This window comes from Phycomyces blakesleeanus (genome assembly GCF_001638985.1).
Source record: "Phycomyces blakesleeanus NRRL 1555(-) unplaced genomic scaffold PHYBLscaffold_10, whole genome shotgun sequence".
NCBI classification, from domain to species: domain Eukaryota; kingdom Fungi; phylum Mucoromycota; class Mucoromycetes; order Mucorales; family Phycomycetaceae; genus Phycomyces; species Phycomyces blakesleeanus.
In genome coordinates this window covers 966690-990613 of record NW_017265143.1, presented here as the reverse complement: position 1 = coordinate 990613, position 23924 = coordinate 966690, and the positions used below count along the sequence as shown (strand labels likewise).

Below are 23924 nucleotides of genomic sequence, written 5' to 3'. Positions count from 1 at the left end.
ACAAAACAAAACAAAACAAAACAAAGAGAAAAAGAGAAACAATTCACAAAATGTTTATTTGAAATTACATTGTAAACAAGGTATAAAATTACGTTATATATTTTATATTTATTTATATGCGTGGTTGTCACTGTGTCCCATCACCACGCCACACAAATCAATATAATATAATTTATGTATAATATATACATGTGAAAGTAGGGAATACAGACAGCAATCGGTTAGAATGAATTGTAACAAGAGGAAATTTCGATAACCTTTTTATTGATTGCTTGCTTGTCTTATTTTCATTTATATTAATTTATAATGAACATTATACATTTCACTGCAAATCACAGAGCAAATTAAGGCATAAGAAATAAACCAAAAATATATGTAAAGTGGAATGTCAAATTGCAGTGAGAAAAGAAACCAAAAAAATACTTCTTTTCAATTTGTCAGCGTCAGCTTGTTCTAGAATGGATTATTGGCTGGTTTGATGATGCCGGACTAGGAGAAATGGAGGGTGTTTTATGAAACACATATATACATTTATACGTACATTTATACATACATACAACCAATCCTTGTTTCATCCCACGGAAGTACTGACTAGAATATACATAATAAAAAAAAGAGTGTATAAATATTTAAAATATACGGAGAGAGTAGGTGTGCTTCACTATATATTTATATTGCATCTTATCATGGGATGGATCACTAAAAAGTACAACCTGGATACAAAAAATATAAATAAAATTTGATATTATATTACTGCAATCTCATGCCAAACAGTACAATATTATGCCAGTTTCATGTTAGATTATATATAAAATACAATAGCATTATTGGCAAGCCTGGCTTTAATTGATTTGCTTTGACCCAAAGGATTCTTTCAAAAAAGAGATTCTTTTTTTTGTTTTGTTTTGTTTGGGATACTGGAGTATCTATATATATTAAGTTCAAAAAAATGATAATAGTAGTAATAGTAATTTAGGCTTCAGGTTGTCATCTTTTGCCGAGAAATCTAAAGATAATTTTTTTTTTGGGTTTTTTAATCCATAAACAGAATTTCCTTTGGAGACAAGTAATATTAGATGAACCAAGGTGGCCAGAATACGGTAGAAACAACCTTTTTGGTTCACCCGAGAGTATCAGTAACACGCATCACAAAATAATAACACTAATAAGAAGAAAGAGGGACAATATTTAATCTATTCTCTATTAAGGGTTTCTCAAGTGTAAGATATCAATATTTACGAATCATATACCTGATCGTGTTATTCGTCATCTAGTCATCGAGTCATCGAGTCATTCTACAAATAAATAATAATAATAATAATAATAATAGTCATAATAAATCATTTATCTATTTATCTTTTTTTTTTTAAAAAAAATAGGCATCACTTGGTCAGAATTGTTGAATACACCGAAAACCAAGATGGAAGTCTTTGGGGGGAAAAGAAAAGGGGGAGTATGAAGCTTATGGACGAGTGTAACCAAAGTCTAGAAACGAATATCTACTAATTTCATGTATAATATTTGAATATTTCAGGTAAATAATAACTTTTATGTACATATTATTTCTAGAAATTCTAGCTATTGTGGTTATGATAATCCTAGTAGTCCTGGTAGTAGTCTTAGTAGTGGTCCTAGTCATAATTGATGTAGAAATCAAATGTCAATCGAGTATTACTACTAATTTTCTTAAAAAAATTTTTTTTTATGTCTTCTTCATGGGAAAAATAAACAAGATAACCTGCTGGTGTTGTACAGTATAGTGGCGTTACCTCAAAGCAAACTTTCACAACACCTCTTTTTTTCATCTTCTTTTAATTCTCAACATCTTTACATTTTTATTTAATACATTATACATACATAGTGACTGACTGACTGACTATGACCAACATTTAAATACTTTTACATGCAAATAATAAATCAGCATCTTAAAACCAATATTTCGATCAAAACCTGTAGTAATTTTCGCAACATGAGAATACAATTGAAAATTATCCATTTGGCTCGTGGCGACTTCACATGGCGCCGCATCACTGTGCTACGCGTGGTTGGCCCGAGTTGCACGTGAGATTAGGATATTCTCTTTCTATGTATGTTGCTAGGATCAATAAAAAGTGCTCGGTCAACTTGACAAACCCCCTTTTTTTTCTTTCTTTCTTCTTTATCACTATTGATACACTACTCTTTCTCCAAGCTTCACTAAACAGCAACAAAGAATTAAATTCTCTTCTTTCAAATCTAAACCTAACTACTAATTAAAAGCCACACACCTACATACAAATCTTATAAGATGACAAGTTATGTCTCAAGTTTTATGTCTCAGGCCGACAGACTTCCTATAGTCGGTTCACATATCACCAGCGCATCTGCCTGGATTCCAGGATACTCAAAAAAAGAGGCCAAAGAATTACTACCAAGTCCACCCGTGAGCCGTCGCACCTCAATGAACACCAACTGCACACCATCCTACGAGCCCAATGACACCTACCGATACCCCTCTACACCCGGAACACCTCGGTCTTTCAGCAGCGCCCCGGGCTCACCTCGGATCTACTCCACCCCTCCCCCGCCATACGAAAAAGTAGGCCCTCCTTCTTCTAGGCTCACAAAGATCTCAGATTATGTCTGGAAACGGGCTTCCTTCTCCTCGGGAATTGGCAGCATTGTTCCCAGCAGTGGTGGCTCAATCGCAGCCTCCGCTTCGCCGCTCAAGCCTGCATTTGTCGAAGAAGTCACGATTGACAAGAAACAGACCGATCACGGTGTAACACTCATCAACGTAGCTACCGAGATGGACCAGGCTGGTAACCACCAGATGGCCACCGATCTTTATCTCATGGGCCTCGAGCGCATGCTGTGTGCTCTTCCAAGTAAGGCAACATTTCTATATATTATATGCATTTACTTATTTATATTTTGTCTAGTTGAATCCGATCCTAGACTCAAGATTGCTCTTGAAAAAAAATTGGTTGAATTCAAAGAAACCAAGGGCCTTGATCTGGCAAGCATTGTAGAGGCCACTGAAGAAGACGAGAAGGAGACGCCGGTAGATGAACCTTATGGCTTTTCTGGACTTGTTATCAATGCAGCCATTTTGGGTGCTGTTGCACTCAAGAGAAGTCCCCTCCCAGGTACGCATATATATACATATATATTTACATATATATATATATAGCATGGCTGCACAAAATAAAAACAAAAACAAAAACAAAGCAAGCAATCAACCAACCAAATTAATCGCTTGTTTTTTTTATTTATTATTTTAGATGTCTTGTCTTCCGCAGTATCTTATGCCAAGTCAGGATTCCAGTCCGTAGATGAAGCATACCACATCCGTCAACGTGCATGGGACTTGGCAACAAACGGTGTCGCCAAGGCAGTCGAGATTGATAAGCATTACGAGGTTCACCGCATTTTAACAGATGCTCTCTACACCGGTTGCACAGCCATTCTCAAGGCCGGTATTGCCTACACAGAGGCACCTGGATACAAGGAGCACCGCAGAGCGTCTTCCCCGTAAAGACTCGACACAGTCAAGCCTAGAAAAGTCAAGACATGAAAGTCTGAAACCTCTTTCCTGCACTTTCCATTCATCAAATCCAATCAAAATACCAACATCAATACCAGCGACATCAAAAACAAATGAACTCCCAACTTCTCCTCTCCTTCAATCAAGACAATATCAAATTATTCGAGTCCACGCATCTTGTATAAGCCAGTAAGGTCCAAGACAAACACAATTTTACACCACATATCTCCTCTTCCCCCTTCTCCTGCCCCTTCTCCTACTCCTGCCCCTGCTCCTGCTCCTTTCCTCCCACATCACATTACATCCAAAGCCAAGAAAAGAATATTATCTCTCATACATTTTATTCCATCGTATATCCTCACCCAAGTATATCTCTTATTTCTATTATTTTCATTTGGCTTACTATCTCTCTATCTCACACACTCTTTTCTTAAGCAACACAATAAGAAAAAAAAACCCCTTCTCCCCTTTCATATTTTTATTCTCTTGTTTTCAAAAAAAAATACTTCTTTATATTCTACATACATACATACACACTTCCCTTAATTCAAGAGGAAGCTTATATAGTATCCTCTTCCGTCATTCTTTGAAAATTCGATCTCATTCCTTTACATCTTGTTCATATCTATATATTAAATACATACATATATAAATATATTTCTTTATCTTTATCTTTATATATACAAACCCACACCCATTTACGTATATATATTGTAATATTGGCTGCCTCTTTTTTTTTTGATCCTTTAAAATGTTTATTCATTGTCTTTAATAAATAAAGAAACAAGAAAAAAGGAAATCAAATAAAAAAAAATAAAAAAAAAGACTCAAATGTTTCTTCTTCTTCTTTAAAGATATTTCACAATATCTTAATTATATAGTCTAATATGTACAATTCAAATTGACCTTGTAAAAAAAAGAATACTCGATAAATATATAATAAATCCAAAGCTGCACACACACACACTCTCTCTCTCTCTCTCTCTCTTTCACGTACGCATATATATAGGACATGTGTGCGAATTTCTAGTTTCTTTACAAAGTCACACCCCTTATCATCCCCCTAATCCTCGTCCTCTTCCTCCTCTTTACTCTTCTTCTTCACCTCTATCTCACCCTCCACCTACACCTTCCCCTACCTTTATATTTTATTTCTATTTCTATTTTTGCTATCTCTTGTCACAAAGTGTGTGTACGTAGTGTACCCGTGTTTGTCTGTGTACTTGTATATATTTATATATACAAATATATCTGTGTGCCTGTCTGTCTGTGTGCCCAACTTGCTTTAATCAATCAAACAAAATTTCAAGCCAAGCTTTAAACAAATAACGAATATCAATAACAATAAAACACAATACAATAAAAATAAACATATAAAGCCATGGATGACATGTATCAGTATGCTGCGTCTGCAGTCAACGAAAACAAAGAAGTTGCTTCAAAGAATGTACCTGAAGAAGAAGATGTCATTCTCAAGGCATTCACAAACTTTGGATGGGGACAACGATTCAATAGTCTTGTTGACACTGTAAAGAAACAGGCAAGACAATTCTTCTTCTTTTTTTTTTGTTTCATTGTGTAGTAATTGTCTAATGTAACTCCTTTTCTTTCTCATTTTATTATTGTTATTGTTATTGTTATTTTAATTTAAATAAATTAGAGTGAAGCTCTTGTAGAGGTCACCAAGAAAGACTTGCAAGAATTTGCTCAAGTTTTACGCGAAGATCTTGTCGATGACGCTAGTGATGACGAAAGAGACCAAAAAAATAAAGACGAAGAAGAAGAATCTGATGATCAGTCCAACCTAAACGAATCCTCTTCGACAATCCAACCATCTGAATCCAAAGGCAAACAAAGAGCCATCTCTTCTACAACCACCACAGATAATACCACTATTGAACCAAACACCGTTGATACTACAGCAACAGAAACAACAACAACGTATGCACCTCTGCAATCCCTTCGAGACAATCTCAGCAAAATAAACACTGTCAATTTAGAGTCACTTAAAGATGGTTTAACAAATTATATTCACACTTTACCTGCTCAATTGCCCCCGATCAAGTTACCTGACAATATTGACTTGACTACCCTGAGAGAGGAAGCCAGCCAAGGCACACGTTTTGCTGAACAATATATTCAAAAGTTTGGTGCCGAAGTAATTCAGATCCTCGGCAAGGCTGTCACGGTTATTGAACCAACCGAAAGAGAAATTAAAGACCAGGATTCTGCAAGAATGGAAGAAAGTGAGCAAAAGAGCCCAGAAGGTGCTCGTGTATGGTGAGCTTTTGTTTATTCTTTCTTTTATTTATCCAATAGAATAAAACGAAGAAACAAATAACGGGTATTTGGACTAGCAAACGAGCAAGTGAATTAACAATATCTTTTATATCCATAAAAGGGCTACTCGTAAGGAAGCTTTGTTGGCTGCTCTGAGAACAGACCCAGACAATTTCCTCAAAGATCCTGCGGAGAGACTGGAAACAGAAACAGAAAGAGAGAACGAAAAGAGAGTCGTGGATACTTTTAACGCTGGATTCAACGCAACGGAATATACTGATGAAATTTCCCGTCTCTTGGAAGAACACAGTGATTTGAGAGATATGATGGATAAGCTGGGTAAAGTTTGCTTACTATCTATTATGTGTTTATGTGCTGTAGACTATTACATTGATATGGAATTGGCTCTTATTTCTTATAAAACAAAACAAAAAAAAACAAAAAACAAATAGTGCCTGTACAAGTAAGCTATGCTTTGTTCTGGCAAAGATATTTTTATCATGCTTGGAAGATTGACCAAGACGAACAGAAGCGTCAATGGATCGTTAAAGGTAAAGAGTCATAAACACATATGCTCACAATTGTCTGGCTATATTATAAATGACTGGCTTGATATGGACCATATATATATATATAATAATGATACTGATACTGAGGATACTTATTATTATTGCTACTTCATACAGAGGCTAGTGTTCAAGACAACCAGGATACTGAGTTCAAGTGGGATTATTCCGACGATGAAGATAACGAAAAGTCCTCGGTGGATCCCAAAAAGGACAAGGGATCGGATACTGATTACAGTACCATTTCTGCTCCTCATTCTACAGAACCCAGTCTGATGTCTCCTCCACTCAAGGCCAACAGTGCCACTGATGCTGAAGAATGGGTCAAACCAGATAATCAGAAGAAAGAAGAGAGTGACAGTGACAGTGATTGGGAATAGCAGCAGCAGCAGCAATAATAATAATCATAATCATAATAATAATCGTAGTAGTGGTAGTAAATAATAACAATAAAGGGAATATATATATATATACACAGGTGTGTATTTGTGTAAAATAGCTGATGTCATCTTGGTCTTTACTGTATTTTTCACCGTCATTCACTTCACACACACACACTCAATATAATTATATATACTTATTGCATTAAATACAGCGTACCTTTTCTCTCTCTTTTTTTTCTTGTGTGTGTGCACATACATATATTCGTACATAAATCTATTAGAATGGTCGCAACCAAAGAACATTGTTTCTATTGCTTTGATGTCCTGCTGGCCCACCTTCGCCGTGAACCAACACCTGCACCAAGATTCCACAATGAAGCTTTGTAAGCATTATCTGTACAACAAACACATCTTTCAAAAACAAAACGCATAATATATTCTTATATCTATATCAGTCCTTTGTTCGTAACATGGAACATGATTAAATATGGTGAAAAGGAGCTGCGGGGCTGTATCGGTAGCTTTAGACCCTTGCCTCTTATCCAAGGACTCAAGCAGTTTGCACTCAACAGGCAAGCAAGCAAGTAGTATAATATATTTACTTTATTTCTTCTTTTGCTTTAAAAAGAAAAAGAAGAATTCAATAGAAATATTCAAAGTCTACAATAATTAAGAGCTTCCTTTCTCTCTCTCTCTTTTATATTTATATATAAACAGTGCTTTAGAAGATTCTCGATTTCCTCCAATCAATTTGGCGGAGACTCCTTATCTTTCATGCGCTGTCTCTCTCTTGATTAATTTTGAAGAAGCTGATAATTATCTTGACTGGGAGATTGGCAAGCATGGGATCTGGATTGAATTCAAAAACACAGATGGCAAGAAAAACACAGCCACTTATTTACCAGAGGTCATGCCAGAGCAAGGGTGGACAAAGGAAGAGACGATTCAATCTCTATTGCGAAAAGGTGCATTCCGAGGACCAATTACTCCAGAAGTTTGTCAAAGCATCAAGTTGACACGCTATCAGTCCTCCAAAATGGAAGTCACTCGTCAAGAATACGATCAAGCCAGAGGCCTTTAAAAAATCGTATAAATAAATACACTTGTGCATTAAACCTTTTCTTTTTTTGGTTATTTGATTAATAAGTGGTTTCAATATTACTAATATATTTTGAACCACAAGACAAATTTGATGATACATTAATCAGGTTTGATTGAATTAACAAATGCCTGTTCCAAGCCTACAAGATGTTCTTTCTTTACAGTGTTTCTACTTGTGATTGAGTCAGAGAGAAATTAGTTTTCAGACAAAGTAGATATTTATTCAGACATTTTACCTGTAATAACAATCCCATCACTATATCGAAAATAGTTTGTCTCTTTGAGCCATCTAAACAACTACAGGCAAAATGTCTGAATAAATATCTACTTTGTCTGAAAACTAGCTTCTCTCTGCCTACAGTTACATCTTCTTATTTGTCTCAATCTCAAGTAGAAAGACTGTATTGTTCAGTTTGCTTTAATTTTTATTGTAAATTGGGCTACCGACCGACGTCACAAAAAAAAAAGAAAAAAAAAGATCAAAGAAAAGGAAAGAAATGAAGAAGAAGAAAAAAAAAAAACTTGGAGGCACGCCACTGAAAAATTTTTTTTTATTAAATTAAATTAGTAAAAAAAAAATCTTATTAAGGAGCCACACCCTGTAATATATTTCTCCTTCTCTTATTATTACTCATAAAATGGTCGCTTCCAAGTCTGGTATTGCTGTTGGTCTCAACAAGGGTCACATCACCACTCGTCGTGAACTCAAAATCACCCCTTCTTACACCAAGGGCGTAAGTCATTTTCTCCCCTTCTTGTATATATACATACACTATATACGAAATAAAATTATCAGTCATTATTATCATTATTGTCATTACCCTGTGCATGAATTTGGACATGTATATACATATATTTCTTGTGACAAAATAAGAGCAGAGCAGAACAGAGCAAAACAAAACAAAATCATACGTACGAAATTAGTACAAAGTCAATGAACATTCACTGCTCAAAAATATACACCTCATGCACAACAAAAAGAAACAACAACAACAAAATAAATTCTAGTCAATAAACACACGCAATGAGGAAAAAGAAATATTCGAAAAACTGGCTGTGAATTTCGAACATTATGCACATCAACAATTGTAGTTACGACATTTCATAAAACAAAAACAAAAAACGAATCAATCACTAGTGAATGCTGACCCACACACACATACGCACGTGGATATATATATATAAGAGAGAGAGAGAGAAAAAACATATTGATGAAATAATTGGTTGTCAATAGGCTGCATCCAAGCGTACTACCTTTGTACGCAGCATAGTTCGTGAAGTTGTTGGTTTCGCACCTTATGAACGTCGTGTCATGGAATTGATCAAGAACTCCAAGGACAAGCGCGCCAAGAAGCTCACTAAGAAGAGACTCGGTACCTTCCTCCGTGCCAAGAAGAAGATCGAAGAGCTCTCTGCCGTGATTGCCGAGTCCCGTCGTCATTAAAACAGCAACAACAACGAAACGAAACGAGGCGAAACAAAAACGAAACAAAAACGAAATGAAACGGAACGAACATACACACATACACATACACATACACATACACATACACATACAGAAATAAAGAGATATAATAAAGACATACGTTTGGATATCCTATGTGCTCCTATAATAATCATATTGTAACAAAATCAAATCAATTGGATTGATTGAATCCAAACAAAAAGAAAATGGGGATTAGTTACATGGCTCTACAATTGGAAATCCTCAAGAAAATATTAGCGAGGGAAATGTGAAAAGGAAGAGTCTTGGAAAGTAGATCACCAATTACCATTAATGTACCTTTTTTTCTGTACTAACAGAATTGACTACATATTTGAAAGCAAAAGATCAATTATGGTGTTCTCCAACATAGGGAGCAAACTAATCCACGAATGGGAAAATACCATGAGCTACATATATAGATTATCACAAACTCTATATAGCAACTTTTTGTCAGTCACTTAATTTGTTCCAAAAACGTATTTTCTCTAAACTTTTGCAGAGCTAAAATAGGGGACTGAAAAGAAATTAAATGTCCCAAGGATTTGACGTTATTTTAGAGATACTTTTAACACTAGATTTATTTTACTAACAGAAATATTTCAACCATCTAATTTCCCCAATAATATATTCGTATTTAGTCATTATTTTATATCTGTTTATTTTATAATTTCCAATTTGTAGAGGGCATTTTAGATGTAGCTTCTGGTTCTTACATTTTTGGACAGTTGACTGCTTCCTGAGTTAATATTTCCATATCTATATTGAAAAACCATTTTGCTTGGGATGAGTTTGCTCCGTGTGCTGGAGAACACCATTAAATCAAGACAGGAAATCTTGATCAAGAAAAGAAAAAGTATTACTGGTATATACATATACATACATATACATAGTACAATATGGACAATTCAACTGTTTTGTCTTTATACCCATTAACTGCTTATCTACCACAGTCAATAAACTTATCCATTCTACATTAGAGAAATTATAAATAAATAAACGCGCCTGTATTTTCTAGATTTATAGCCAATAAAATGAATAATAGCCCATAGTATTAAAAGCATTTCAATCATACCTTATTGATTAGAAAATTGAGGATTTATATATGCACACTTTCCATTTTTGGAAACATAAGCAGGCGCATACAAGGAAAGTTGTGCCGAACAGGTAGCAAATAAAATAAAAACAAATATATTATAATATATTTATCTTTAAATATAAACTCGTCCTTTTTCTCTCTTTTGTTTTCTTCTTCTTCTTCTTATTCTACTTATATATACATACTTTACTATTCCTCTTTCTTAGTAATAAAGGGAAAATGACTGCAAGCATTAGTATTAGAGGCGAGAACCACCAGAGGGCGTTTCATGTCAAAAAACCACTCAAAGATTTTATTCATAAACCAAAACAACATCCAAATTCCGGGCCGTCATTACCGTTACCATCACTCCCATCTCATGATCGCACCAAGGAAGAATACGTCTATGATGTCCTGTATGAATGTCAACGAGGGTAAAAATTAAATGAAGCAAAAACGATCCAACCCTTTGCTTTATTATGTTATTAACTTTTTTTGACCTAGGTCTTGGATAGTTGGTTTTAGCTCAAAGACGTACGTAACACACACCCCCAAAAAAAAACTTGGAACTTACGACATCAATCCACCCTTTTAGCCTACTTCAATTCGACCCGGATCCATGGTGTGATAAAGATATGAGGTAAAATATCGACATGATGTATTGATTAACTTACTGTGATAGATTTACACCAATGAACATCAAGACATACCAGCTTCCAGATCCCACTTGGGAATGGGTAAAGAAAATACAAAAGAGAATATTTAGGCTACATATGTATGTTCACAATTTAAATGACGCTAATGGTCTTTTTGTTGGACAGGTTCACAAACAGTGGATGGTAGACATGACTGAAGATGTAGACGAAGGTAGTTTATTTAATAACATCATACATTCATTATATACTAATACTCAACTTACAATAAGCGGGATGGCAATACGCACTAAAATTTCATGGCGCTTCATGGCATGGTAAGAAGCCCAAAGAAAGAAACGATTCTGACAACTTCAAAGGCAATTACAAGCACTTTCGGTCTTTTGTCAGAAAGAGACGATGGATCCGCCTCAGACACCACTCATTACTAGACGAGTCCATAACCACGACAGTATCAACAAATAACACTCCTGAATACCAAGAACAACAATTACAATTACAATCACAACCACAGCCACAACAACATATACAACAAGGACATCAAGGACATCAAGAATCTCAAACCACTCACAAAGAGCAAAAGCTAGTTGAAAGCCTACAAAACTCTTGTCTGGATCGAGAACGTCTTTGCTACATAAAATTTGCATTGAATGGTGATAGGGGGTATCTTAGTCACATGCTGATGAGCAAGGTACATAAGACACAGTGTTATGCACTCTCATACACACGCACACAAGTACTTAAACTTTAATATATGTAGGCAAAAGAGTATATGGAGTTTTTTGATTTTGATGTCTCTCGTCGGAATTTTGTTGAAGTAAGCCAATCAAGGACTACTTGAATTGTTGATCTGATCTTGCCCGATATTACTTAGATCTTGATCCAACATCAACGTTCCTGTGGTATCCCAATAGATCCCAAAGATATTCAGCCAGCACTCAAGAGCATAACTTATTACTCTGATCTACAAGCTATCCTAAGCCAATTAAAGTCTACCCAATAAATCGACTTGCATAAATGTACAACCATAATAATAATAGTAATAGTAATAATTGTGAATGCATGTGTGTATGTGTGTGTATATATACGCAGCGTAGGTTTATTTTATTATTGCATCGCTCGCTCAGTTGACATGAGCCAATGAGTGATGAATTAGTAGAAGAAACCGAGGATCTTGCCACCAGCGTGCTTGCGACGGGCCTCCTCGTGGTCCATGATACCAGCAGAGGTGGTGAGGACGAGGTAACCGAACTGACGGGAAGGCAACAAGTTGGCAGTCCACTTCTCGAGCTCAGTAAGCTTGACGTTGAAGCGGGGAGAGATAACACCGCACTTGTTCAAGCGACCGTTGAGCTGGATGACAATCTTGCCGGAACGGTGGTCATCAATCTCCTCAAACTCACCGATGTAACCTATTTATATCAATATTCATAAATTTAGCTTTTGCAAAATAAAAATAAGAATATCCATAAAGTAATTTTTTAAAAAAAAATGTATCCGAGATAGTACAGGATACTACTTGAATATAAGTAGCACCCATGCAAAATCCCGGAATTATTCTACCATAGATTTAAAGGTCAAAAGCTGTGGAAGTTCAACTTCAGACTAGTTATACTATGGAATATGTTGTACACATATATTCAAAAAATCGTAAACTTGAACAAGGCCTTACCGTGCTTCTGCATAACAGACAGGAACTTAACGATAACCTTGGAGGAAGGACGGATGAGGACCTGTCTCTTGCCACGGCTTTCGGCGTTGTTGATGTTGTTCAAACAATCGTTCAAGATAGAGACTCTGACCATGCTGAATAAAGGAGCTATCCATAGATATAAATTATTAAAATTATGCTCATATTAAAAGTAGCAAAATGAAATTGGGTCACATCCAGTCCAATATCCATCCAAATAAAATATTCTCAAAGCAGCATATAATTTGCAGTCCATATTGTCCTCTTTTAAATGGATGGATAGATGGATGGATCCATGGATGGGGTTCTTTACCTGATGCGTCAACAAAAAGAGGGAAGGAACGGATGTCTGGCCCACACACATGCAGATAAAGCACAGGCAGAAGCTATGATAAGCCACTAATTGACACTTGAGGAAACGCTGTCACAAAGAGACTGCTTGACCTGTCTTTGGTTGTAAAAAGAAAAGGGAGGAGGTTTGAAAAAAAAAACTTGCAGGCATCACACAGCAATGGGTAAAATTAATAAGAAAGGAGTCAAAGGAGCTGCCGCCAACTTCATCACCAGACAGAGAGCCCTGAACAAGCTCCAGATCTCTCTTGCTGACTTTAGGTACATTACTATTACGATTGTAGCCGAGATCTGCTCATTAACATGTTGATCTAGACGTCTATGCATTCTCAAGGGAATCTACCCTCGTGATCCCAAGAACAAGAAGAAGGCCAACAAGGGATCTACTGCTCCTGCTACTTTCTACTACATTAAAGACATCCAATACCTCCTCCATGAACCCCTCTTGCAGAAGTTCCGTGACTACAAGGCATTCGCCAAGAAGCTCAACCGTGTCCTTCACAAGGGCGAATACAGCACAGCAAAGTCCCTCGAAGAGAACACCAAGCCTGTCTACAACTTGGATCATATCGTTAAGGAGAGGTAATTAAAATAACGTCCTACAAGACTGGTTTCTAGAGCTGATTTTCTTCAACATCTTATAGATATCCTTCTTTTATCGATGCTCTCCGTGATCTTGATGACGCTCTCTCGATGCTTTTCTTGTTCTCCAAGATGCCCGCAGATAATAAGATTAAGGCAAAGGCTGTTGCTGACTGCCAGAAGTTGATCGCTGAGTTCCAGGCTTATGTAATGAAGGCAAAGTGCCTTCGTAAGGTCTTTTTCTCTATCAAGGGTATCTACTACCAAGCCGAGATTAAGGGCCAGACCATTACCTGGATTGTTCCCTACCAATTTTCCCAAGCTGTTAGTATTACTGCTATTGTCTATATACACATGAGAGGAATGGTTTGCTGAGAGAAAAAAAAATTAACAAAAAAAACATTTTTTTCTCTTGTGGAATTTTTTATAGGTCCCTACCGATGTTGATTTCCGTGTTATGTTGACCTTTTTGGAATTCTACACCACCTTGACCGGTTTTGTCAACTACCGTCTTTACAACGAACTCAACATCGCATATCCTCCAAACCTTTCTGAGATGGCTGGTTTTGATGCCGGAGATGCTATGCTCACCAAGACAGAAGCTACCGCTGAAGATGCTGTTGCTGCCCTGGATGAGTTCAAGTCAGCCGGTGGAGAGGAGGATAAGGATACTGTCACATTGCGCCAGATCCAGGACGCCTCAAATGAGGTATCCAACCTCCAACAATTGTTTGCCAACTGTGTATTTTTCATTTCTCGTGAAACCCCTCGTTATGCTCTTGAATTCATGATCCGCTCATGCGGTGGACAAGTCAGTTGGGATCCTTCTGTTGGAGAAAACCCTCCTTTCGCCGAGAACGACGAGCGCATTACTCACCAGATCAGCGATCGTCCTACTGTCAGCAACCGCGTATTAGGCCGTGCCTACGTACAACCCCAGTGGATTGCAGACTGCATCAACGCACGCAGAATTCTTCGTTCAAAGACATATGAGCCCGGACAGGTTCTCCCTCCTCATTTGAGTCCATTCGTTGAGGCCAAGGAGGGTGATTATGTACCTGGAAGTGCCATTGATAGTGATGCAGAAGAAGAAGAGGAAGAAGAGGTTGTCGCCGAGGACAAGGAGGACGACAAGGAAGATGTATATGAGAGTGAACTTAAGGCAGAAGCAGCTGGTGTCACATTCTCTGAATCTACAAACGCAGAAACCAAGCCCACAGCATCAAAGAAATCAACTAAGAAGCGGTCAGCGGCAGAGGTTGAAGAGGAAGAGCAGAAGGAGATGGCCACAGTAATGATGACCAACAAGCAGAGAAAGCTCTACCAGAAGATGCAGCACGGCAAGCAGAAGAAGGTTGCCGAGGTATGTTATTTTTTAGTTATTTCCTGGGACCGATTTTCTAATTTATTTATCTTTACTACCAAAATTCTAGGTCGAGAAATTGCAGCGCAAGAAGGCTGCCCTTAAGCCTAAGAAGAAATAGATGTCTTTCGCTTATAATTTTGTATTTCATTGTTTCTTTTTTAAAAAAAAATATCATTTTATCCTCATCCGCCCTCTATATAAATCAATACGTTTGAAAATTTTATATATGTATTTATTATGTGAGAAGTCAGTTCTTCATTTCATTTTATCATTGTAATACTTATAGCATGTGAAGTATTATGTAGGAAATCCTAGTACTTGGAGATGGTGTGATTTGATGAATTTGGAATGATCGGTGTTTACGAATGAGTTCCAGTTAAATACGGTCTGTTCCGTCACATCCCAACAAATAGGCCAAAACATTGATATAGATATAAAACCAGGCACGTTTATCTCGTATCTGTAGAACACTCTTACTGTTAATTTAACATAGATAGTAGACAGGCCTTATGTGTTACATAAAAAAAAAGACCTGTCTGTAGTACAGCAATTGGTCTTTGAATACAAACATCTTCTTTGTCTATCAATCATAAACATTCTTCCGTTGATAAACCGGCGTCGGAAATCGTTTTCTTTTTCTTTTTCCTACAGTAATTAACCTAAAAGACCAGCTTTATTCGGATCAAATAAAATTGATAAAAAAATTGGGAAAAGAAAAGATTGTGAATGTTAGCGAAAGTATGTTGAAATATGATCGAGTTCTGATCCGACGTGTTTAAGTTGATAAAGAAATAGAATAGCTTGGGGTACACACTTTTCTTGCTCAAATAGCTCATGAGCCTTTTCTACTGACCTTTTTGTCCAAGAATATTCTGGTTTTGCTAGAGGGTTTGAAATGGTATGTGGTAGCTTAAAGATTCACCGATTCACAATCAAGACAAATGCTTGGTGTAACAAGTATATTGCAGGTTCTGCTCCTAATGTTAAGCTTCATTATTACCCCATTTTTAACTGATGGCACTAATAACACTTAGACATTTTGATGTTGTCATTTTTTAATGAGAAAATTTGCCAATTCAAATGAAAAACAGCGTTAATGGTGAGCATCATTAAATACATAGATATCATAGGGCTTGCTTGTGTTAATAATGAGTTGTTGTCATTAAAATGTGACGCAATCTTGTTGGATATTTTACTATCTATTTTCCCTTATTACGCATACTATTTCTTTCTGTTTATTTCACATACTTATATTCCCAGGAAACAACCCAAGGCTTGTTATTGAAAAAAGCCAGAACAAGTATGAATGCACCAATTGAAGTTACCAAATAGTCGCGCCAGAAGCAAACGCTGAAAATCCCACCCTTTTTAAGACAAAAGTCAAAAAAAGGTAAAATGAAAAAAATGAAAAAAAAATACACTTCTTTTTACCCTTTCGTTCAAAGATATAGCCATCATGCAAAGATCATTTCAAAATGGGTATAACTTGTGGTCCGGGAAAGTCAAAATATTTATTAATGTGCCTAATTAGGCTTAAAGTGCCTAAAACATTGTAAAGCTTGTAAGATGTTAAAGAGCTTGTAAGTGTTTTCAAAAAAAAAATTACACCTTTTTTTTTCTTAGAGTGTATTAATTATAACGAAGCGCTTTGGATTTTCTTTCAGTTTAAGTTCAATGAAGAAAACATTGTAAAAGCAAAAAAAGCAATTTGAAGTTTTTAATAATGATTACGACCTCTGTTATACAAATGATCTAACTGTTCAGTTCATCGCATTAAAAACACGTATTTATGGCAATCCTTTTCTCCTTCATGATTATGATGGTTTTCTTCAACGCAGCACCTTCCCTTTGATTTCTTTGGATACTTTCTGCGTCCCAAGCACGCCTTTCCCCATCCTGGGAAGATCTCTTGGTTTCCCAACTCTGCGCCTTTGACCCTGCCCTGGAGTTGCTATGGTCGATCTCCATCACCAGCCGCCATCGGCGCTCTCGTGTTCTTAACAAGTTCCTTGGTCGAATCCAACTCAACACCCTCACAATGCATCCAACCATCGTTCGTGCTTGTTGTTCTCCTCGTGAATTGGCCGAACAATATCCGCCCTTCCCCATTCAAGATGGCCCATCCATTGACTTGTCCCCTTTCTTTCATGCGCTTGTACCTTCTCAAACTTGGGCACGTCTTTCCACCTGCACTTTCTGCGGGCTGTGTTCCCACCATCTAGTCCGTGCTTGCTATCCCGATTCCTCTCTTGGCTCTCGTTGTTGGCGCAATTTTTGGTCTTTTCCCCTTCCCCTTGTGGCTCGCAACTTTTGGTTTAGTGGCCTCCACGACAAGATTTCCTGTCAAGCCCTTCTTCACTCTTTGCTTCCTCTCGTTTCTCCCTCTCCTACCCACTTTATTTGCTCGCTCTCTTCCGACTCTCAAGAGCACTTCTTCTTCACTTGTTCTCCTTCATGATGATCTTTTGGAAGAAAATAGGCTACGATAAAGAATATTGATAGTAACCTAGAAATCAAGCTTGGTAAGTGCCTAGTTTCTTAAATCTCAAGTACCAACTTAATACCAAATCTAACAATCGTCGTTGATTAGAAACAAAACAGCAAGTGATTGTGTTTTTGGACGAAATTTATAACCTATTACCAGTGTCAGTAGTGAACCCAAAGATTTATGAGGAAAGAATGGTTACGTTTTCAGAAGTTTTTGGGGTTGTATTGGTATACTCTAGTTACTTTGACAAAAAGGCGTTGAGAAGCTTCTCTTCACTTTGTGGCAAAAACTCTGTTGAATTAATTGATTACGCAAGAAACATGAAAGGGGTAAAAAAGATAGGAATATTGTCAATTTCATAGTAACCATAAGAACATAGTAAATAATTTTGTGGACAGATTTCCGGGCACTGCTGAAGTCGAACTATATGAAAGCATCCATTTGATTGAAAATGATGATACTGTTGCAAAGTTTAATTGCCGGACAAACCCCATTCATTGATCAAAGTAGTTTTTTAATGTATTGTATTATCTCTATTATACCTATAAAGTGTAAATAAAGCTGAAGATTTTTTTTGTTTATTATCAACAATGTGTAAATTATTGTCATTTTGAGATTGTTAGTAATTTTATGGTCCAAATGGCGGTTAGATAGTACATCAAAATTGGTGAGGAACTAGTTCATAGATTACAAGGAGATTTCATTCATAGTCTGGGCATTTCAATATTTATTCCTTCTCTCAATTCCTTGAAATTACTGTCTCGAAATAGTGTTTAGCTTCACAGGAATCATATTGATGGAGGTCAGATCTTTCGCTGTAAATTCCTCTTTTGGTTGCAAATAGCGGAACAGTTGGATCAGTTGTATAACAGAGGTCGTATTCATCGTTAAAAACTTCAAATTTCTTTTTTTTTGATTTTACGATGTTTTTTTTTATTGAACTTAAGCTGGAAGAAAATTCAAGGCGCTTCTTTACGTCTAATCATTATTTTATTTTTTGAAAAAAGAAAAAACACTATAGAAGATACCAAGATTCTGAATCGAAGCCAATGATGAGAACAATGAAAATAATGAATCAGGTAATAGATTTTCAAAACCTCGACACAAGAAGATAAGACGGTTAGAATAAAATTCCCCAATATTTGTAACATGCAATGCATTGACAGAAACTCAAGAAGTAAAGAACGATAAATTAGCAATTGCTCGCTTGGAACGCTGGAAATATACTTCATTATTAGTAAATGATAAAAATGCCGGGTTTGGAATAAAACCAAGGAGACTCTATTATTATCAAAAGACGAATTGAATAATATAAATTACTATGCCACTCTTGATGAGCTGTGCAACAAATTGTGAGTAATGTTATTTATGTTATCTTTATCTTCTTATTCTGATTGATTGATCTTTATTTAGAAAAGCAGACAAACACTTTGACAACAACAACAACAACAGCAATAACACAAAGCGCGACAATGAACGCGGTTGTTCTTCACTACGGTGGGCAAACTTAAAGATGCTTACAGGTAAAGAACACTAATTATTCTATTCTTTTGTGTCTCAAATCTCTTTTTTTTTGTTTGTCCAAAAAAGGTAAGCAAATTGTCTAAAAAGTAAGTCTCATTCGCCCAGAAAAAAAAAACTAACATCATCTTAATCTCAAGTAGAAACACTGTAAAAGAATTGGACTGGAATTAAAAAAGAATTATTTCCAAAAATGAAAGGACTACGTCTGAAATGAAATTGGAAAAGGTCCAAAAAAAAAAGAAAAAGATGGTTCGAATTTTTTTATGAAAAGGTCCGAAACCCAAGTAAAAATACTATATTTTCCCCTTTTTCTTTTTTTCTTTTTTAATTACATTGTTCAATTCTTGGACTCAATGTTGGGAGAGTCATTTATATAGGCTATTTATCTGATTTACCCAAAACTATCTATGTTTAGTCCCATGATCATGTATGTAATCAGATCTTCAAAGTGAAATCAAATCGGATATCTACACTCCGGTCCGGAAGAGGACGCTTGAAAAAACCGATGAATTTCGAAAGCAAGACCACTGAAACATATTTAAACCCCGCTTTGAAATGTCATCCCATTTTTGGGTGACATTAGGCCCTATATAGTTCTATATGAGAGTACAGGTTGGCTAAAACTCATAATCAGGATTCGTTTGGATAGAAACATGGTTACTTATAGATGAGATTAGTGTAATTGAGCTAAGATAATGTAATTACCAGGTTATTTAACATTTAAAGAAGATAACCTTTAGTTACTTATATTCTCGCCTTGGATCGATCAAGAAATCCAAACCTTGATCCCAAGCCCAAGCCCAACCAACTACTTTTCAGATCGCTTTATGGATCATTGTAACACTCTTACGGCAATAATTTTGTTTTTATCTCTATTATTATACCTTAAATTAATATCCGGATTTCTCCTGTGTCATTGTTTTTCCATTTAGACTGAAAGTTGAAATGAAGACAGTGTATGTGCGTCTGAGATATGTAATACAAGACCACATAAAGCTTTAGCTTGAATTCCAGACATTGTCCTGAATTCTTATAGGGTACTTTTTTAGACAGACCCTACGGACAGTTACGAACATTACCACTTTATTGAACCCTGCACTTTGATTATTTAATAGGTTTTATACCTCAGACCCTAAGAATACGATATAACCTCCTCATTCAAAAGAAAACTAATAAACTACTTGTACAATGTCTAGAATATACTTGACATAAAAATTGGACCAACCAACCTTTTGTGACCCGTAATATTGGCTTTAGACTTTTCTGTATCCATATGGACCAGGTATCAACACCAGACCTTTGGTTTTCTCTATCTTATACAGTTTTAAGGCTTCTATTAGATTTTTTTGATAGCTTATTCTCCCTCTATGCGGTTTACTTACATAGACTTTTAATATCTTGGTCCATAAGATGGATTTATGTCTATCAAATTTGATATTGATTTTGTTGGCATTTTTATGATATACACATCCTCTCAGTATTTATTCTTGTTATTCAATTATCACCAATTTAAATACCGAAGTAATATCCTGTGCTACTAAATCGACGGGGTTGTAAATACAGGACAATCCAAACAGCTGCATATATCGTACACACTCCCCACTGTTTTACAGCCAAATGTATATATACAAAAAAAAGGGCTCCAAAGGACACAGGCTACCCAAGTTTTATAAACAAGCTTACCATTACACATAAAATAAGGGTTTATTAAATAACTTTCTCTTTCTTATTCACTGTTGATCTGAATTCAGATTTCCACATGTTAGAAAAAAGGCACATAGTTTAATTATTTTTCGGATCACACATTTGACTCTTTCATATTACAAGCTATACTAAGAAAATACTGTGTCTTTAATTCAATATACCAACTAACATTAGCTTATCAGTGCTAACATAATATGATAAAACTCATCTTTATGGTTGCTAAGATATGTACTGTCCAGACTAGTAGGCATTAGAGCATATGCTTCTTACTAAACATTGGTTTGATAGAAAAGAGTATATTTTCTGCAGAGAGACTACTTGGGTATACATAGAGATTGTCTTTTGAAAACAATCTTAGAGAAGGGCAAAATATTTTATGGCACTACGGGCAGTCCAGAATATATGCTAGAAAGAATTGCGTTATTTGATATTGGGCAAGATAATTTTCCAAAAAAAGAATAAAAAAATGAAAAATCCCGGGATTCAAATTTGATTGATAAAGTAAGGTACACTTATTTCGATTTCAAGATGAAGGATATAGAATGTATCGTATAGAGCCATGAGAGCGACAGTTAAATATTTATCCATTCGTAAGAGTAAATGATCCAGAAAGTGGTTTCAAAAAAAATCTCACGCAATTGTCATGGAGTTGAATATTAAGCGTCTTTGTTTTTCCATTATACACAATTCATTTACATGTGTATCAAAAAATACCCTACAAGAAATATATGCTACAATTGGTTTTGTGTTATTAAGATCGGCAAAATTGACATGGTTGACAAGAATATTTATGTTAATGAGCTTTTATGTTTGAGATATATGAAATGATGGCCCAAGCTTTGACATTGGGATACATGCCTACCCAGTAATCTCGTATATTACTTTAGTAGTTAACATTGGTATATCGAATTTGGTTGGCTATGAGTCAAGCAACAAGAGAAATAAATTCTAGGATATTTACCAAATACAAAAAGTAAAACATAGCGTATTAAAGAACATTTGATGTTTCTTAATAATATGTGTCGTATGCCACAAGTTTTGATATCTTGCAAGGAAGAACAAAAAACACCCCTTTATATATGTCTTAATCTCAATTCTTTTTTTTTACGATAGACAACGGCTATTGTTCCAGCCTTCTGTACGGTAACATGGCGAGAAAACGTATTGGCGTCAATCGGGCTACGGACTATGTCGGACCATTCTTTCTGAACCACTTTACAATTCATTTGAACTTCCACTCACTGGTTGTGTCATCTGTAAAGAGATTGTTTAATTGACCGACAACGGGTAATATCTTCCCCGTACACTGGTAGACCAACATGGAGAAGATCGCCGTCGTTAAAGGTCCATGCGCCTAAATATTGAAAATAAGGTAGTATATAAAGAGCCTTTAGATCACGCTTCTTTAACCTCGATATTAAAAAAAAACTCTTATTCTTTAAACCTGGGGCAGTCTATCACTATTTCTTTAAGATGCTCCCCTCTACAGTAAAAGTATCTCAGACGCATGAACATACTCACGGATCTGATTCTGAGACAAGCACAGTCAATGAACCTCCTGTACTTGGCCCCTCAATTACTACACAAACCGTTTCAGTACACCCTTATCTTTCAAGACATGGAGATATTGAATCAAATGTTATGCCTGACGAGAAAAAAGTGACAGTTCACTATGTAAATTGGGAAGAAAATGATCCAGAAAACCCAAATAATTGGCCAGCCAGAACACGCTGGATGTACACAATGTTAGTCGCAAGTCTTGTCGTTTCTGCTGCATTCAGTTCCTCTGTGGTCACTGGTCGTCTGCAAGGTCCTATGGAAGATTTTGGTGTCAGTAAAGAAATTTCTATTCTTCAAGTTTCACTCATGGTCTTTGGTTTCATGATTGGCCCTTTGTTGTGGAGTCCCTTATCTGAGCTTTATGGCCGCAAGCCTATATATGTCTGTGCTCTTTTCATTTATGTCATCTTCAATATCCCTTGTGCAGTTGCAAAGAACATCGAAACACTTCTTGTCTGCCGATTCTTTTCTGGCTTCTTTGCCTCAGCTGGTCTTACTATTGCTGGTGGCAGTATCAGTGATCTTTTCCACGCAAGAGAGCGTGGTAATGCCATTGCCTACTTTGCCGCTGCCCCTTACGCTGGTCCTGTCTTGGGTCCTATTGTTGGTGGCTGGATTTCTGTTGGTACCCAAAGCTGGCGCTGGATCTATTGGGTCAACATGATGCTTGCTGGTGTCCTCTGGGTTCTTATCTGTCTTATGCCCGAGACTTATCATCCTGTTCTTTTGGCTAGACGTGCTAAGCGATTAAGACAAGAAACTGGTGACCCTAGCTATGTTACTGTTGAAGAAGAATTCCCTACTCCTTTGTCCGAATTGCTCAGATCCAATCTTATCCGACCCTTTGAAATGATTGTTACCGAACCCATCCTTTTGCTCATGTCCATGTATATTTCCATTATCTACGCTCTCCTTTACGCTTTCTTCTTTGCCTATCCAATCATCTTTGCCGATATCCACCACATGAATGACGGCGAAGTTGGCGTAACATTCTGTGGCGTTCTTGTCGGTACCTTTCTTGCACTTCTAGTCACTCCTTGGCTTGAACGTGTTTATCAACGATCTGGTGAAAAGAATCCTACCGGTGAACCTACTCCCGAAAACCGCCTTCCTGGTATGATGCTTGCAGCTCCTTTCATTCCTGTCTCGCTCTTTATCTTTGGCTGGACCTCCTTCTCTTGGGTCCACTGGTTTGGACCCGTTTCTTCTGGTATTCCTTTTGGCTTCGGAATGGTCTTGGTGTACTATTCTGCTAACAACTATATCATCGACTGCTTCCCTCGTTATGTGACTTCGGCTCTTGCCGCAAAGACACTCGTGCGTTCCGGTACTGGTGCCGCATTCCCACTTTTTATCATTCAGATGTACCATGGTATGGGTAACCAGTGGGCCAGTACACTTTTAGCCTTTATCAGTTTGGCTATCGTTCCTATTCCTTACGCATTCTACTTTTACGGAGCTCGTATTCGTGCTCGTAGTAAGACAGCCACCCATTAGACAATCCCTAAAAATACATTATACAACATTTATATACATAATATCACTTTCATATACACATACATTACTTATTTAATTCCTTAATAAAACAC

The 23924-nt window shown here is 36.5% G+C and overlaps 11 protein-coding genes across 11 annotated transcripts; 10 read left to right on the top strand and 1 right to left on the bottom strand.

Moving 5' to 3' along the window:
- Positions 1-763: 763 nt before the first annotated feature.
- On the top strand, positions 764-2065 carry PHYBLDRAFT_64823 (hypothetical protein; the record flags this gene model as incomplete). The annotated part of the gene is made up of 5 exons (XM_018441351.1): positions 764-796; positions 1049-1137; positions 1380-1453; positions 1570-1646; positions 1922-2065. The coding sequence occupies 5 exons, from the start codon at positions 764-766 to the stop codon at positions 2063-2065; spliced, it is 417 nt and encodes a 138-aa protein (XP_018291908.1).
- Positions 2066-2311: 246 nt separating this feature from the next.
- On the top strand, positions 2312-3517 carry PHYBLDRAFT_145339 (hypothetical protein; the record flags this gene model as incomplete). The annotated part of the gene is made up of 3 exons (XM_018431419.1): positions 2312-2867; positions 2922-3128; positions 3264-3517. 3 exons carry the CDS (start codon positions 2312-2314, stop codon positions 3515-3517), a joined length of 1017 nt encoding a protein of 338 aa, XP_018291907.1.
- A 1138-nt stretch (positions 3518-4655) lies between these two features.
- Positions 4656-6959, top strand: PHYBLDRAFT_181396 (hypothetical protein). Its single transcript, XM_018438463.1, has 5 exons — positions 4656-5066; positions 5187-5806; positions 5928-6145; positions 6259-6357; positions 6493-6959. The coding sequence occupies exons 1-5, from the start codon at positions 4908-4910 to the stop codon at positions 6750-6752; spliced, it is 1356 nt and encodes a 451-aa protein (XP_018291906.1). The 5' UTR covers positions 4656-4907; the 3' UTR covers positions 6753-6959.
- A 59-nt stretch (positions 6960-7018) lies between these two features.
- On the top strand, positions 7019-7875 carry PHYBLDRAFT_158817 (hypothetical protein). Its single transcript, XM_018433862.1, has 3 exons — positions 7019-7138; positions 7211-7327; positions 7473-7875. Exons 1-3 carry the CDS (start codon positions 7038-7040, stop codon positions 7834-7836), a joined length of 582 nt encoding a protein of 193 aa, XP_018291905.1. The 5' UTR covers positions 7019-7037; the 3' UTR covers positions 7837-7875.
- Positions 7876-8494: 619 nt separating this feature from the next.
- PHYBLDRAFT_77863 (hypothetical protein) lies at positions 8495-9448 on the top strand (the record flags this gene model as incomplete). Its single annotated transcript, XM_018443306.1, has 2 exons — positions 8495-8590; positions 9091-9448. 2 exons carry the CDS (start codon positions 8495-8497, stop codon positions 9298-9300), a joined length of 306 nt encoding a protein of 101 aa, XP_018291904.1. The 3' UTR covers positions 9301-9448.
- Positions 9449-10657: 1209 nt separating this feature from the next.
- On the top strand, positions 10658-12099 carry PHYBLDRAFT_181393 (hypothetical protein; the record flags this gene model as incomplete). Its single annotated transcript, XM_018438462.1, has 8 exons — positions 10658-10851; positions 10922-10951; positions 11013-11057; positions 11100-11154; positions 11239-11284; positions 11343-11761; positions 11831-11887; positions 11945-12099. The coding sequence occupies 8 exons, from the start codon at positions 10658-10660 to the stop codon at positions 12071-12073; spliced, it is 975 nt and encodes a 324-aa protein (XP_018291903.1). The 3' UTR covers positions 12074-12099.
- Positions 12100-12120: 21 nt separating this feature from the next.
- PHYBLDRAFT_124844 (hypothetical protein) lies at positions 12121-13084 on the bottom strand. The gene is made up of 3 exons (XM_018429013.1): positions 13074-13084; positions 12743-12889; positions 12121-12482 (listed from the first exon to the last, which is right to left on the bottom strand). The coding sequence occupies exons 2-3, from the start codon at positions 12873-12875 to the stop codon at positions 12223-12225; spliced, it is 393 nt and encodes a 130-aa protein (XP_018291902.1). The 5' UTR covers positions 12876-12889; positions 13074-13084; the 3' UTR covers positions 12121-12222.
- Positions 13085-13264: 180 nt separating this feature from the next.
- PHYBLDRAFT_124840 (hypothetical protein) lies at positions 13265-15243 on the top strand. The gene is made up of 5 exons (XM_018429012.1): positions 13265-13372; positions 13427-13693; positions 13756-14017; positions 14124-15056; positions 15127-15243. The coding sequence occupies exons 1-5, from the start codon at positions 13272-13274 to the stop codon at positions 15175-15177; spliced, it is 1614 nt and encodes a 537-aa protein (XP_018291901.1). The 5' UTR covers positions 13265-13271; the 3' UTR covers positions 15178-15243.
- Positions 15244-17097: 1854 nt separating this feature from the next.
- PHYBLDRAFT_168287 (hypothetical protein) lies at positions 17098-18048 on the top strand (the record flags this gene model as incomplete). The annotated part of the gene is made up of 4 exons (XM_018435832.1): positions 17098-17336; positions 17562-17581; positions 17650-17876; positions 17920-18048. 4 exons carry the CDS (start codon positions 17098-17100, stop codon positions 18046-18048), a joined length of 615 nt encoding a protein of 204 aa, XP_018291900.1.
- Positions 18049-18868: 820 nt separating this feature from the next.
- Positions 18869-22133, top strand: PHYBLDRAFT_145331 (hypothetical protein; the record flags this gene model as incomplete). Its single annotated transcript, XM_018431418.1, has 4 exons — positions 18869-18903; positions 18961-19070; positions 21889-22031; positions 22089-22133. The coding sequence occupies 4 exons, from the start codon at positions 18869-18871 to the stop codon at positions 22131-22133; spliced, it is 333 nt and encodes a 110-aa protein (XP_018291899.1).
- A 283-nt stretch (positions 22134-22416) lies between these two features.
- Positions 22417-23832, top strand: PHYBLDRAFT_112159 (hypothetical protein; the record flags this gene model as incomplete). Its single annotated transcript, XM_018428265.1, has 1 exon — positions 22417-23832. One exon carries the CDS (start codon positions 22417-22419, stop codon positions 23830-23832), a length of 1416 nt encoding a protein of 471 aa, XP_018291898.1.
- Between the last annotated feature and the right edge of the window lie 92 nt (positions 23833-23924).